We start from the raw sequence: 15,367 nt of genomic DNA on the forward strand, positions 1-15,367 counted from the left end.
TAATTGGAATAAAGTTGTGTAACCGAGGGTATATACAAATTATTTTAGGTTCTGGACATGGTGGACTTTGCCAATAAACCCTTATTAGAACCGGCACGGATTGGCAGCCAAACCCTGCAGCTTTCTTGGATGAATTGCCGCTACAGCCTGTTGGTTTCCAAAAATACTTTAAACTGCATAATTGGTGTTATTGTGGAGTCTCACTCTCCCAGCTACCTGACGACTAGACTGTTTATTTTTTCCCGTATAAGCCAGACAAAATTTAAAATCTTTCAGAAACAGAACAAGTGTAACATATGTTCCAAACTAAGTTCCCCTAATATAGTTTAGTATCTCATTGAAACCCCTTGCCTTTCATCTTTGACAAAAACAGCTTAGTTTCTCACCTTTCTCATAAAAGCAATATTTTTAAACATGCCTCTTTGATATGCTCACAAACCAATAAACTGAATCCCACCATCTCACTGTAGCCATCATTGCATGATGATTTTTTAATGGCCTCTCCCACCTGTGGAACTATGCGAAATAATTCATAATCCTCTGTTGTAATGAGAGCAGTGGAAAAAAAAAAAGGTGGACTGCATAATCTTCATTTTTTTTAAATGTTTTAGATATTACTTACTAAGGTGCAAAGTTGTATTCAGAAATCTTTCATTAGGTAGTATACAAGGTACGATTATTGCAAGTAGTTTTTGCAACAATGAAACAAATTATGTATTTTACAGTTGGGAAGAAAAGTGTTGGTAACAAATTACATAGTAATAAATGATTGTAAAAAATGTCCTTTATAACAAATAATGTGTATGCTATAAATTTAGTGATCACAGTATACTTACCAATTATGACACATGTTTCTGTTTGCTTCATAGTGACAGCAACAAGTTCAACAAATTCCTTTTCATGAGCACTTGACCTGCACACTAAAAAATAATTTCCACAACACACAACGAGTTTACAGGATTCTAAATAAAGAAATAAATATGACAAATACAGTAGTTCCTGTTCTTTGCATAGTGAACACGAGTTGCAAATGGCTGTGACAGAAGCGTTCTTTTTGTTTGGGATTATGGTGAATTATTGGCCATATTTACACCGTCTCCGCTCTAGCTGCTCAAATATGTGCTTTTCAAAGGCCAGCTGTCTCCTCACCACTAACTGTATGTGTTTCTATTGCTTTATTTCTTTGATTGTTTTGTTCTATTAAGATACAAAGTAGGTCATTGCACATTCAATCAGTAGATTTGGATTTCTTTTCATACATACTGAGTTCTCCATTACTCAAAGAATCTAAGAGGAGTGTACTGTGAACACTAACTGCATGTGGACTAAATTAAAAATGATGATGCAAGCTTCCATTGTTATTTGGATTAAGTGTTCACCACATGAATCACCTCTGTGTGGAAACCACTCAAGCTTATTACATTGCAAAATACAAGTCATGCCTGAGGCCACATGAGATGAATGTAGTGACACACTATTTGTACTTTTCTGCCATTTATTCTCGTTATTATGCTATTTTTTAACTTACCATCACATTTTCCATAAACAAATATCAGTGTCTGTCTCTGTCTCTCTTATTCTATCCATCTCTATAACCAAGCTCTCTTGAGTTTTAATCCACCATCCCTCTGTGCTCACACTCAGCTCCACACACCTGCGCACACCCTGACCCCCACTCTTGTGCAGGTCGAGTGTATCAGTGAGAGACAGAGGGTTATGCTTCATGCAGCTTTGAGCAGATCAGCCCTGGCTGAGAGTTCACTGAATCAGGCAGGTATAACTGATCTGACCTGGCACCTTGTGGGCAGATCAAACACCCAGGCGTAGCGCCAGAGGGTGACAGCGAGAGACAAAAATGCAAAGTGTTGAAGGGTTGATTAAGTTGTAAATATTGCACCTTCTATCAGCAAATAAAAAGTCGATTTGAAATAAGAGAATTCTCAAATATTACAAATAAAACATAAATAAAGGAAAAAACAAAAGCATAAAATGAAATAGCAACTGTGTGGCAAAATAGACACGACAAACTGTAACTTTAACACGTCACAGACGAGCATATGTTTGACTAAGTGGCATCCAGGTAACACACTGGGAACAAGATGATAGTTTACTTCGCTCGTCTTTTCGTCAGTGTCGTAAAATCCCTGTGACTGCTTCAGAAACATTTGTCTTCAAAAGAAGTATCATATGACTCAGAAAAACAATGGTATTTTAGGTATGCAAATACATGTTTATACAACCCAAGTAACAACTTCAAGAACCATTGATTACATCATGTTTAAGCGGGGGGGGTAGAACGTTTGAGTAGCTGCATGCAATGGCATGAATCTCTGTTTTTCACAGCAGTGAACTGAAATGAGTAAAAAAAAGTCTGATGTTATAGTGTTTGCAGGCCTACTGTGGTTTTTGGCTGTGCGGGTATGTATTTGCTTTTTCTCCCTGGCTTTAGGTACCACCCCTTGCAGCTGACTTGACAGAGCAATTAGGCTAGGAAGTATTTAAGCTCAGGGAGTGCCATTCTCTTTACAGCATGAGCTATGTGCTTGTGGCTCCTTACTCCTGCTCTGTGGAGAGGAGTGTATTTTTGAGTGACTTTTGACTTGCTTCAGAGTTTCACTTTGTTTTTCTTTGTGTTTTGATTGTGACAGTGACTTAACCTCCTGTTTTAGTTTAATTATTAATAAAAATACTTTTATTATATTGGCAGTGTTGTCTCCTATTGCCCTTTTACTGTTACTTCCCCACATGTGTTGTTACGTTCCTAGGGAATATAACAGCTGTTCTCTCTCTATAACCCCCCAACATATGCATTGGCCGTGCCACTTCACACCTTTTCCTAAATCTGCATCAAAAACATCAGAGGAGTTCAGCTGAGGGTGGTAACCTATCACTACAGACCTCCCATAAAGTAGCTCGAGGCACCGTGGATTACCGGTAACACAGAGTATCAGTCATTGTGAGCACTCCTTTAATTAGTAGAATAAATAATTGATGAACCTATACAGCAAACCCACCAAAGGCTTATTGAGCTTTCTAGGTTGAGCTAACTGAATCTTGAATGACTGCGGAAAGTCCACAAAGTATTATTGGACATACTAAAAAAGGGAGCCCATGTTTTATAGAACAAACTGACTGCAAAGATTTGATTGGGAGAGGGAACTGCTGCCAGATGATATCAGGACTTTTTGTGGCAGGAGTTGGAATGTAAAACAGGACACAGAGATACACTTTTTGTTCCAGCAAATGGTTATGTGAAGTATTTTTCATCAAATTGTCACACAGGTGAAATGTGGCTTTTGATACTCTAAAGTATTTGCTCAGACTAAATGTTGCAACACAAACATCATAAGATTTCATAAAGCATGCACTGATGTTTGGAATAGTTTGCGAATATAAATGTCTTCATTTAGTTTTAATTGTTATTAATATTGGTCTTTGGTAACTCCAACACTGGTCAAACCCAAAGAATAATATCAGTTGTCTATAAATACTTTCTGTTTTATTGTTATATGCTCTGATGCATTCTGCTTTGTTTAAACGCTGGTACAGATTTTGTTTTTTGCAGCATTTCAAAAGTTATGTTAGATTTCAGTTGACAGATGCAAATGTGAAAATGAAAAGGTATATGTGCGTGTGCGTACATGTGTTTAAATGTCTGTCTTTATGTGAGGTAGCTTCATCCAAAACATCTCATTATGCGCTTGGTCTCTGCTCACATTGGCACAGGGTGCTAGATCCGTTGACAAAAATTGTTTGGTAATGGTTCCAAGACATGAAAAATGAATCTGGACCAAAAAAATTAGATTAACAGCTCAAGCAAAGTGCTGGCATGCCTGCTGGTGGTGGTTGGTAGTTGGAGGGTGGTCAGGAAAGGCAAGGGAAGGGAAGGTTGAAAATGAAATGAGCAGCGTGAGCAGAGACTCTTTTTTTTTTTTTTTTTTTTTTTTTTTTTAAATAGCTGTCTTCCAATGCAAAGACATTTTCGCCCTGTCACATATAAAAAATGCTGGAAGTCAGAAAAAGGGCGGACAGGACATGAATTAATAACACTGGAGAGGACTATAGGCATCTAGCCCTAGGTTAAGTGAATCAGATTATACATGTATGGTATAAACATTTCTTTACATGAGAGAAAAAGTTGGACAAAAGCAAGTAACCTTTTCCAAGAGCTTAGTTGAAAAACTGCACATTGATGCCAGCAAAAGCAATGAGACGGAGGGTTTCTTTTGAAAAATTGCATAAAAAACGGTCTTCTTCAAGTGAAAAGATTTATTGACATCTTATTTGCAATAAATGTATTTTAGCAATAGAAAGTGACCGAGATTTAGCAATTTGTACCTGAGAGAAAAGAATTTCTGTAAAAATACGATAACCCCTTCTTCTGTCTTTTTCTCAAAGAACAAATTTCATATTTAGAAAAGTTAGCACTTTGTCATAGAGAGTTAAATGGTCATTTTAATTCCCACTGTGGTAGCATGTGAACTGAAAGTGAATAGGCTCCCACCCTGAGGTCTAGATGATTGTTATTCACTCCACTGCCATCTGCTATTTCATGCCACAGGAATGTGGTGGCCCTGAGCACAAAGGCGCATAATGAGACTTTGTAGTGAATCCACTGAAATACAGGATGTGTAACGCACAACCAGATACACACTGAATGATCACAAAACTTTTACATATACATATATATATATATATATATAATCTGAATATTCTGAATGAAAATGTTGTGTCAGCTGGGGTTAAATTGGGCAGGAGCACACCAGAGCTCAGGCCTGGCTCTCGATGTTCAGATTCACCATGCTGGAACTCCTCCTCTTTCTTTATTACAGCAAAACCAACTTGCATGCAACTCTTGATCTCTGCTCTTGGACACATACATCTCATGCTGAACAAACAGAAATTGATTCATACCAAATGTCACACTTCTAGTACTGAAACTTTTGTCCCGTGCATACAGATTCTGCATATTCACGTGGTATTTATAGAAATTAGACGCACTGTCATGTGTTCATATAGGCTAGAAGAACTAAAACTCACTAAAAAAGTGCTGAAAAGGCCTCTTATTTATTTTTAGTTGATTTAATTGTAGTATTTCTTCTTTTAAAATAATTTGACTTTGAGATGTCACACAATGATTAGGAACTGGAATCATTGCCAACATGTATTCAGTGAAACCCTGTTCACTTTGGAATTTTATTTCACATCGAAGACACTGGCAAACGGTCGGAATAGCCATCTGTAATCCCAATTAGAACGGCCTATTCTATGCTGCAGAACATCTGTTTATTTTTGTCCTATAGCTCTTTGTGAAGTCCACTTGGGACCTGCTGTCATGAAATTCCAGGTGTACAGGACAGAATGCACATGAAGCTGCTTGCTAATTAGTCAATGGCCATTTAACTGTTTGTGAAACTTTTTCTCTGTGATGGCAGAATTTTTGAAAACACTGTTGGAATCAGAGTTGCTTTAATTTGCAACATTTGACCATAATTAGATTTTGGGGGGAGTTTTTTTTTTAAACAGGGCAGTGGAGAGAAGATAGGACAGCAGAGAGAAAGACCAGTTGTAGACATGGTGTAAACAGCCTTAGGGCATATTCAGACTCGGGCCTCTGCATGAGCCTTATGGCATATGGGTCACCTCCTACCCAGTGTGTTAAACCAGTTATAAATAAAGTTGGTTAAGACCAACTTGTGTTTCGTTACACTAGAAATCTAATATTACCTGCTGTTAATGGTAAGTTTACAGAAATATTTCTGTAGGCAATCAAGTGAAACAGTATTATTTTCCCAGAAAGCCAAAGGAGCTTGCAAAGAAAAGCGTCTGGACTTCTTTAAGTTACTTGAAGACGTTTCACCTCTCATCCGAGAGGCTTCTTCAGTTCTAAGGTCAAATGGTGGGGAGTCCCAGATATAAACCCGGTGGGAGTGTCCCCCCACAGAGGGACAAAAGGACCCCCTGATGATCCTCTAATCGCCTGAGCCAAGGTGTGGAACTGGGTGTGGGTCCCAATCAGCCAGAGTTTCGGGTGAGTTCATTGTGAAACCTGGCCCCACCTTATCATGCGAATTCCTGAGGTCAGATGGCCCAGGGTGTGAGTGGGCGTTAAGGCGTCTGGGAAGGGATCTCAAAACTGGATTATAGATGGCAGAGAGTTGGTGTCGTAAACCACCGCCTCTGTTCAAAGATGGTCGCTCACAGTGGACATAGATGGCTTCTTTCACTCCTCTTTCAAACCATCTGTCCTCTCTGTCCAAAATGTGAACATTGGCATCCTCGAAAGAGTGTCCTTTATCCTTAAGATGCAGATGGACAGCTGAATCTTGTCCTGTGGAGGTGGCTCTTCTGTGTTGTGCCATGCGCTTGTGAAGTGGCTGTTTGGTCTCTCCAATGTAGAGGTCTGGGCATTCCTCGCTGCACTGTATGGCATACACCACACTGAAGAAGCCTCTCGGATGAGAGGTGAAACGTCTTCAAGTAACTTAAAGAAGTCCAGACGCTTTTCTTTGCAAGCTCCTTTGACTACGATGACCTGGATGACTGAGAACCTTCACAGACATTTTCCCAGAAAATTAGAAAACCTGCTGGGATCTCTCAGTACATGGACATGGAGTAGATGGAGTCTATGCATACCAAGCTTCTGCTATTTTTGAATCAGCTCAGCCCATTATCTCAATGAGGAGGACAGCTTCTCTATGACGGATATTGGGTATACTTGGCAAGAATTGGTAAGATGGGCTATATGAATTTATAAACGTTACAACAGAGATTAGCTCCCTAAAGCAGTCTTCTACAGTCTTATTTCATTTAAGGCCACTGCCTCCAGTCCAGAGATACTTCATTAAATTGAAATATGAATTTGGAAAGAAATGGAAAACAGAAAGCAGAGACCCCTTCTGCTCCCAGCCAAACCGGAGGACAAAGGCTTGCACAGACAGAGGCTCTCACACTCACTGGCACTTTGGAGAGTCAGACTGCATCTCCATGCAGCTGTTGGCACTTTTGACAGCTTCCACTGTTTTCATGACATGGGTCCACAAAAAGCCCCCAGGTCCCCAAACTTCAGTATTCAGTGTTGTTGAGAGGACAGACTTGACAGCACAGTAGCAAAACTCCACACACAATGGTTTCACAGTCATTAAATAAAGATAGCAGAGTTTTCTGTAGTGTTTTTAACAGTCTGCTCAGCGGTCTAAAGAATACTAAATGTTCTTCACCGGTTTACTGACCCCATTGTTAAAACACATGCAAAAGGTGAAACTGGCAGGCCTTTTCAGCTCCATTTTCCCTTTGTTTTATCAGGTGAATTTCAGCATGCACTGTTAAGTCTTTGTGCTAAGTACTCGTGAACTGTTTCTTTCAAGAGCTTTTGCCTAAATGGCCAATGTGGCAGGTACAACACTTAGTCAAAGAGTTACATCATGGCAGCTGTCTCAGTTCCAAAATTTAGTCTCTTGGCTTCTAAGATTTGTGATTCTATTCCAGCTAATCTTTAGGCTGTCATGAATTTTACCCCCGTTGGATTATGCTAGACTAGTGTCCAACTCCCTTTAGCTCCAAAGATGTGGCAGTAAAAAGGCCTTTGAACAGGCTGGCCAAACACTGTCTGTCTATGGCTTTGGTCCCAACTGGTAGCAGCCAGCTGACACATCTCTTGGTAGCTGTTTTTCTTCATCCTAGTTATTTACTTAACTGGAAATGTCACTAAGAAGGCTTTGGTATGTAGCCATTTTTTTCTTCCTCATGTCCTGCCTTCATGTTATCTATCTCTCTTTTTACTCCCCCACACTGTCCCTATCTGTTTCGCCTCTCTTATCATTCTATCATGCATAAAACTATCTCTTCCTCTTGCACAGAGGAATAGGCTGACATTTGCACTTGGATATTGTAGTCATTTGCTTCCCCTAAAGTACCTGAACTTACAGAGCACTGCTATGCACTTGAGACCCAGGCAAATATCAGTGGCTATGACCTCTTTATTGAGTGCTGAACATATAACCATGTGGTCTGTGTGTTCATCAATGGTCTTTTTTTAAAAACACATTTTCACTAACCAGGCACTGGTCTTATTGTAACCTATTTTAGGATGTCACACATTATCCATCCAGTGTGTACATTTATGTAATTTAGTCTATTTAATTTCCCACTGTGCTTCCTATCTATTTTCCTGTATATCGTAAGGCTAAAGTATGTGTGCAGCAGCTGCTTCCTTTGAGGTATATCAGTAAATAATTGATGGGTATGAGTCTAGATCTCTTTCAAAGTTTAATTAGTTGCAAGGAAAACACAGAAGCTGCCCTTTCTCACACACACCATACAATTTACCTGTGTATAACCCTGTGCTGTGATTTAATAATTGCAAAACAATAAATCAGGGCATTAATGTTGTTTTTACAGTTGCAATCCTTAAGGACTCTGAATGAAATGCAGCATTATGTAGAGCACTAAAGCCTCAGACAGGGCTTTAGAGTTCCTCTCAAGTACCCCACTGTATATTGGCTTTATTACAAGAGCAGAAACTTTTCATTTTCTTTTCACTGCTATGTCCTTGGTTCTTTGTTGACCCCCCCCCCCTCCCCCCCCAATCAACATGAATGAGCCCTCATTCATATAATGTCACCGACTGTGGTTTTGTCAGCTGGCATTTCATAGACACACGTAGGGTGTCCTTTGCTGTTGGGGCATTGATGCACCACCTCACCACATATAAAGGCCTGGTTGGAACCTCTTGACACCACATTCAATTGCACTGCGTGTAAGTGTAATTTTTCAATGTATTGGGTTAATGTAGTGTTTTTGGTTTTTCAACCTGACTAAATGGCAAGTAAAAAGAAACCCGAACTGTAAAAACGAATCAAAACTGAGGACAAAATAGAAAGCTTCCCAACGAGACGCGAGTTGCCCAAGAGGTCTTTCTTGACAGACTTCTGGCTAAGATCACATCTCACCGGCAGCCCTCTTTCTTCATTGTCGCCCTTTGAAAGAGGACTGCTTCTCAGTTGTTAATGCTGAAGCAACCAGTGCATCAAGTCTCCAGAGGACACCTTGCACTTACCCTTAAGACAACTTTGAAAAAGCAGTAGTACTTGACACTCAAACGATGGAAATATTTGGCATAAACAATGCTAATTTTTAATGTGAAATAATATATAAGCCTACACAATGCAAACCTCCACCATGGCAGCTCCCTCTCCTAGCTTTATTTACTTTGTTTGCTTTGCCCTTTTTATACCGACTTTAAAAAGTTTGTAGTGCAGCGAAATTCAGATAAGTGTAGCACGTTAGATGCTTACTTTAATTACACAAACATTATGTAGGAGTAGGCCATGGATAATATTGATTTGCAAATAAAAGGATAAGGATAACTTGGGCGTATTATATAATATTATAATGCAGTATATTTTTAACTAACTAGGCAGCTCATTCTCTTTCTCTTAACCATGCATTCTAGATGAGCTTTAAAGCTGACACATTTTTGGTTCAGCTTGAAAGAAAGGCAGATGTGAAATGCAAAAGTAAAGTTAGAGGTTAAATGTAATGCAAACTATAATGTGATCAATACTGTTTTCAATATTTTACTACTTTATTGCATAATGTTTTCAATACAAACAATAGCAGTAAGAAACACAGTTTTAGACAGCTCTATATAGCATTAATATTAGCATTACTAAACAGCAGATCAATCTGTTGACCATGAAGGAGAGGTCAGACTTGACTTTTTAGACTGGTGGATATAAGATGGATTGTTAACATGACCCCGCTCTACACCCCTACAAAGTTTTATCTGAATTTATTCAAAAGTTTGTTTGTTTTTTTAATTCTTTATTTCTAAACTATTACTTCACGAAGGTGGTTACAGGCATTAATTAACACAGTTTACAAGAGAAAAACAAAACAAAACGAAAGAAAAAAAAACAAAACAAAAAAAGAACAATTTATTCAAAAGTTTTTGAGCTATCGTGTTTACAGACAGAATGATATTCACACACACAAATGCTATCAAAAACACAACCTCCCTGAAGGAGGTAATAATAATAATAAACAAAACCATTAGTTGATTTACTTGCTCATTCTGTGTGTTAAAGATATACTCTGGGTTTCTTAAAATATTCAGCACTGGAATAAAATAGTCGATCAATACCGAAGCACTGGCGTTTCACTGAAGGAAAGCTACAGAGAGTCGAACCTTGTCTGCATTTGAATGAGCCATTGTACATCTTTCAGTATAAAAAAAGAAGAAAAATGCTACTGCAATTCCATCAACCACAAACACATTTTTATTTTAACATGCAATATTAAAATTATTGTTGTTGTAGTTATCACCGGTCCCCTTGTGAATCAAAACAGCATGCTATGAAATTTCAACTGCGAGTAGAATCAGTGCCTGTGGAATGTTATGAAGCCAGTAGACATAAGGGGTGAATACATACATGAGTAATGCACATGGCAGGGGATACCTTTGGACTTGGGAATCAGCAACAGCAACAACAGCAACAGCAACCACCAGAAATAAACTGCACACATAGAGATGCAACAAAGATAAGAATTTGGCAGCTTTACCGAGGACCCAAATAAACAGATGCTAATTTTTTTTGTTTCGCTGATTTAATGGAAATGTGGTACAGTGTACTGTAATAGTGAAAACAGTGAGCGCAGCTTATGAGGTCAAATTGCGTTTAAGTCTAATCAATCACTTTGTAAACATAGCCACCAATTTTGCCTCGGGAGGTCTTGCCATTATCAAAATTAAAGACAGTTAAAGTTTCGTTTCATAGATCTTTGTGATGGCTGCGAATATTCAGGGTTCTGCTTTCAGAGGCAAAGCACATTTTCACCCGAGTTCTTTATCACATATTTTGAGATATTTCCACATTACTGGTCAGGGTTGTTAATAGCTACTATATTATTAGTGCTGTATATTAGAACCATCATTCTTCAACCAAGACAAGCCATTGTGGAAGCATGCAATCATTACCGTTTTCTGTATTTTTTTTTCCTCTTTTCTGCAAGGTTACTCATATACTACCAAACTGTTGGAGAGGTGGAGCACAGAGGAGGAAACGAATCTCATGTTGAATCATGTTACTTTCTTTAAAATTGTGAAATAGAACATTGGCCTTGGTACAGGTTGACTTTCCACCTTTTCCACCTTTTTCATTTATTTATTTTTTTTTTAGTATATATCTTCTGATCTCTAAAATCCGTACATGTATAGCGGTTTCTCCCCAGAAGAGAGTTTAGAGAGCCCTAAGGAAATAAGCGGAGGTACTGAAGAAATTCACTATATTTCTCACCACCGTGATTCCTTTAAAATCTACTTTCTCTCTATTAACTCGCCTCCTTCCTTCATTCCGTTGCTGCCTCCTCTTCCAGCCTTTATTCAATGTATTCTGTGAGTGTGTGCGTGTGTGTTTGTGTGACCTACAAAGCCTGTTCATGTGCAGCTAGAGCAAGTCTTTGCCAACAAACCTATAGAAACACTCATTAGACAGAAGCTGCAGTAAAGCTGTTGTGTTCCCAAGTGTGTGAATGAAAATGAAGAATCATCAAGTGTATGACTGGATCTAAGCGCAAGTGTTTGTGCCTTTGTGTCAATCACTGCACAAACGCTTGAATATATGGATGCAGAACATTTGTCCATAGCCGTGAAGGAGCTCTCGTGTTCATTTGTATGTGTGATAGAGGATCCTATTATCATTAATTAGGGTGCAAGAATAAATTCGGAGACTCTTGAGCATGACCCAAAGATTTCTTGTAATTTCATGACCAGATGCTGCTGCACGAGAGCTGCACCTGTGGAACAGCTGCAAAAGGAGATAAGCGGGAACACATCACTAGCTGTTCTGGCATGGGTTGCAGCTGATGACACTGGCTCACCTGAGTCATTTTAAAAGAATCGTACCTCCTCACACAGTATGCAAACAGACTTTTTAAACCCCGCTGCCTGAAACCACGTCGTTGCCCTTCTCTCCCAATCTGTGATGCTGAGTCAGACGCCTGACAGTAGCAAGTGGACTTTGCTAATATTCCAGGGTGACGTGAATGTGCCAGAAATGTCATTACTTTTTATAAAGGAGAACCTTGATGTCTCTGTGCATATCCACCTGCCGAAGCAGGCAGCGAAAGGAGAAAAATGTGGAGCTCTTTCAGACCACGAGGGAGGCTTTCCAAAGAGAATTGCACATTCGCATACAAGCATACACAAGGACACACCCACACACATTGTCACGATTAGATATTTTCCATTCTCTATGAGCCCACCTGTAACACAAACTCTTTGAGACTTTCACCAGATGTAGTCTACTGTACACACACACATGCGTGATCTGTCTATGCACATTCACAGAAGGAGAAACAACGCTCTTTTCTAAATTTGACTCTCCCTCATACATACTCAGACTCTGTGCACACACACGCACATAGTGGGACATGACAGAGAGCTAGTGACTGTGCCTACCTGACCTGACAGACATTCACAATTTCTCTCTGCGTGGAACCTAATGTACTGGAAGAGGGGAGTGCGTTTGTGTGGACGAGAGAGTGAAAGGGGCAGATTGAGAGAAAAGAGAGGGAAGAGACTTAATCACTGTGTGCATGTGAGGAATATTCAGTATTTCTTCCCTTTGATTTCTGCTGTGTTTGTGTGTTTCATATGTATTCCTCTGTCGTCACGTTCTTTGTTTTCTCTTGAGAGCACTAGCAGACCTCTTCACAGCAACCCCAATGAAACTCCAATTTAAATGAAAGAAGTTGAAATTTATATCTGTTTGCAGAAAAATCAATCCTAAAATTTCATCATAGTCATTTATAAATGCCTGTTTCGTACTTCAAATTTCCGAAGTGAACAAATGCAGAATAAATATGTGTAGGGTTTAACCTCGGGCTGGGGCAATTCATTTTAGCCACTTGTATTTCTCCTGTTTTGATTGTTTGTTTGTTTTTTAAATCAACTATGCATCTACATTTAGTTACCAGGCCAGATTGCCTGTTAAGGTGGATATTTTTGCAATGTGTTTGTGAATTTGCCAAATTGGTTTGACTAAGTTGAGATTTTCTCATAGAATTACAGTTAAATAGGATTTAAAATGACCAACAACTACTTAATGTATTTTTTTTATGTGTGAAAAAGTGTGTATGTAAAGCAAAAAAAAAAAAAAAAAACACAGCTCTTTATCATATTCTCTGTTTTCTTCCAACGTCCTCTTCTGTTTCTCACTCCTTCTGTTTTAATATGCGTTCTTTCTCTCTACAGAAAAGTGTGACGAGGCTCTTGCCTCTCCTCTGCCTCACACAGCCTTCACCAGCTCGTCTGTCTTCTCCAGTGGATATGCACCTGGATATGCCAAGCTCAACAGGAGAGGAGGTATACAAACACGCATAGACATACGCGCATGCGGACACACACACGCGGACAAGCCTACAGATGGCCATGTACTCACACATATATGCATTCTGTTGGAGGGCTCTGCTTACATGCAGTGTAGACAGAGATAAAAGTAAATACCTAATTCAGGTACGTGTACATACAGCCTTATGGATGATTTTAGAGATGACACACTGTGAGATAAACATTCAAGGCTTCATCGAGCGACACACTTCTCAGTGCTGCACAGCTGCTCTCACCACCTTCCTCCTCTTTTTCTCTTTTCTGTCTTTCTACTTCTTTATATTTCTTCTCCTCTCATGCCCTCCCTCTCTTGGCTTCAATCATTATCTCAGTCTGAAGCTCATTTCCACATCAGTCCACAGCAAAGACAGATAGGGACAGACAATTACACCCCTCCGTGTTTATACAATTAATAATTCATACTTTCCCATCTAATATAGCCGCACTACAGCTGAGGCAACAACTCTGACATATAAAAGCAAGGTAATCTGGTATGTTTAATCATACCAATAGAATTATTTCTACTAAACGGGACTGCAGCTCCTGTAATGACACCCACCAAAACCGATTAAGGAAATAGGGAAGGAAACAATGAAAAAAATGAAAAACAATTTCTCAAAAGGATAAGGAAAGGATGGCAAAAATACAGTTTAGCATTCTTCCCACCAACACATTTTCTTTTCCTCTCCTGGAGGATAGCAGTCCTTGGAGAGCATGTAATGGACAATGTGTATATATTCAGTTTATTTTTGTAAAAGCTTAAGTAATACTTGAATGAAAATAGCTGTAGTGTGCATTTTTGTGAAATATACTTGCGCAGAGTGATGTTAGAGTGACGTCTTTTATAAGTCATTTTTGGATGCACAATTCTGGTCCACCGAAGGGGTTGTTTGTGTAACGCCAGGCGGCGTCTTTTTAACGACGTCTATTATACTTCTAGTGTTGACGTCTGTAGGACGGTCCAAATGTGGTTGTTGTGGACGTCTTTTAAATGTCAAACTTGTAAGAGTCATTTTAGATGTTATTTTTATAATGCTTCTGATTGTATAGGCTCTGTAGTCCCATGTTTCCAGAGGGTGGAGGGCATATTATCTGTAAAGAAACAGTTATGTTTAAAAGGATGCAGAGTGATTAGCAGACATCTCCAAGATGGTGCGGGCTCCTGAGCTAAAGCAAAAGTGAGCAGCTGCGTGGTGGATTTCGAGCAGAAATGTCATCTGCGCATCGACAAAGACTGTCAGGCAAATAGTCCAGTTCATAAATACACACTTACAATAACTTTTCGTATTTTCCATTGCAACATCTGCCAGAGCAGGCCACTTCACAAACACACTAGTTTCGTCTTACACAGCTCTTCACAATAAAACGGGATACTAACCTCTCTAAAATAAAAACAAACGGTATTTAATGCAAATACTTTTTTTTTTAACTTATTAAACACATTTTACTCCTTTTAAAATGAATACCAAAAATTTTATAAATACTTTAACCATTATTACTTCATTTACATTTCAACATGGATTTTAATGTTTTTAATATTTACAAAAAATAAAAGTTTTAACCTAGTTATAAATAAATAAGGTGATTAATTAAAATAATTAAACTAGTTAAAGAAAACCAGGGAAATTTAAAATAACAAACAACCCATGCGCTAAATAAATTAATAGGTCAACACATAATAAAGCATCTTTGTTGATAAATAATCTGTATTCATATGTATCATGTTGATAGAAACAATGATGATATTTGTAAAAAAAAAAAAACCCAAAACATTACATTTATTAATCATGTAAATTCCCTGCACAAGTCATTGACATCTACATGATGTCCAAAAGATTACCCAGTCAAAAGTTCAAATGTTGAATATCATATTGATTTTGAGAGACAGACACTATTTCTACTTTTTAAGATTAGGCTTAAAACATTCCTTTTTCTAAAGCATATAGTTAGGGATGGATCACGTGACCCTGAATCCTC

The 15,367-nt window shown here is 38.7% G+C and overlaps 1 protein-coding gene across 2 annotated transcripts in view; it reads left to right on the plus strand.

Moving 5' to 3' along the window:
• cntnap2a (contactin associated protein 2a) overlaps window positions 1-15,367 on the plus strand; it is a 379,160-nt gene that overhangs the window by 125,918 nt on the left and 237,875 nt on the right. For both annotated transcript variants that reach the window (XM_006794675.3, XM_087846090.1), the window contains exon 2: window positions 13,256-13,366. In XM_006794675.3, coding sequence (XP_006794738.3) covers window positions 13,256-13,366 — 111 coding nt within the window. The remainder of the gene's footprint in view (window positions 1-13,255; window positions 13,367-15,367) is intronic.

Source organism: Neolamprologus brichardi, chromosome 9, assembly GCF_056152115.1.
Source record: "Neolamprologus brichardi isolate AB-2024 chromosome 9, ASM5615211v1, whole genome shotgun sequence".
Classification (NCBI taxonomy): domain Eukaryota; kingdom Metazoa; phylum Chordata; class Actinopteri; order Cichliformes; family Cichlidae; genus Neolamprologus; species Neolamprologus brichardi.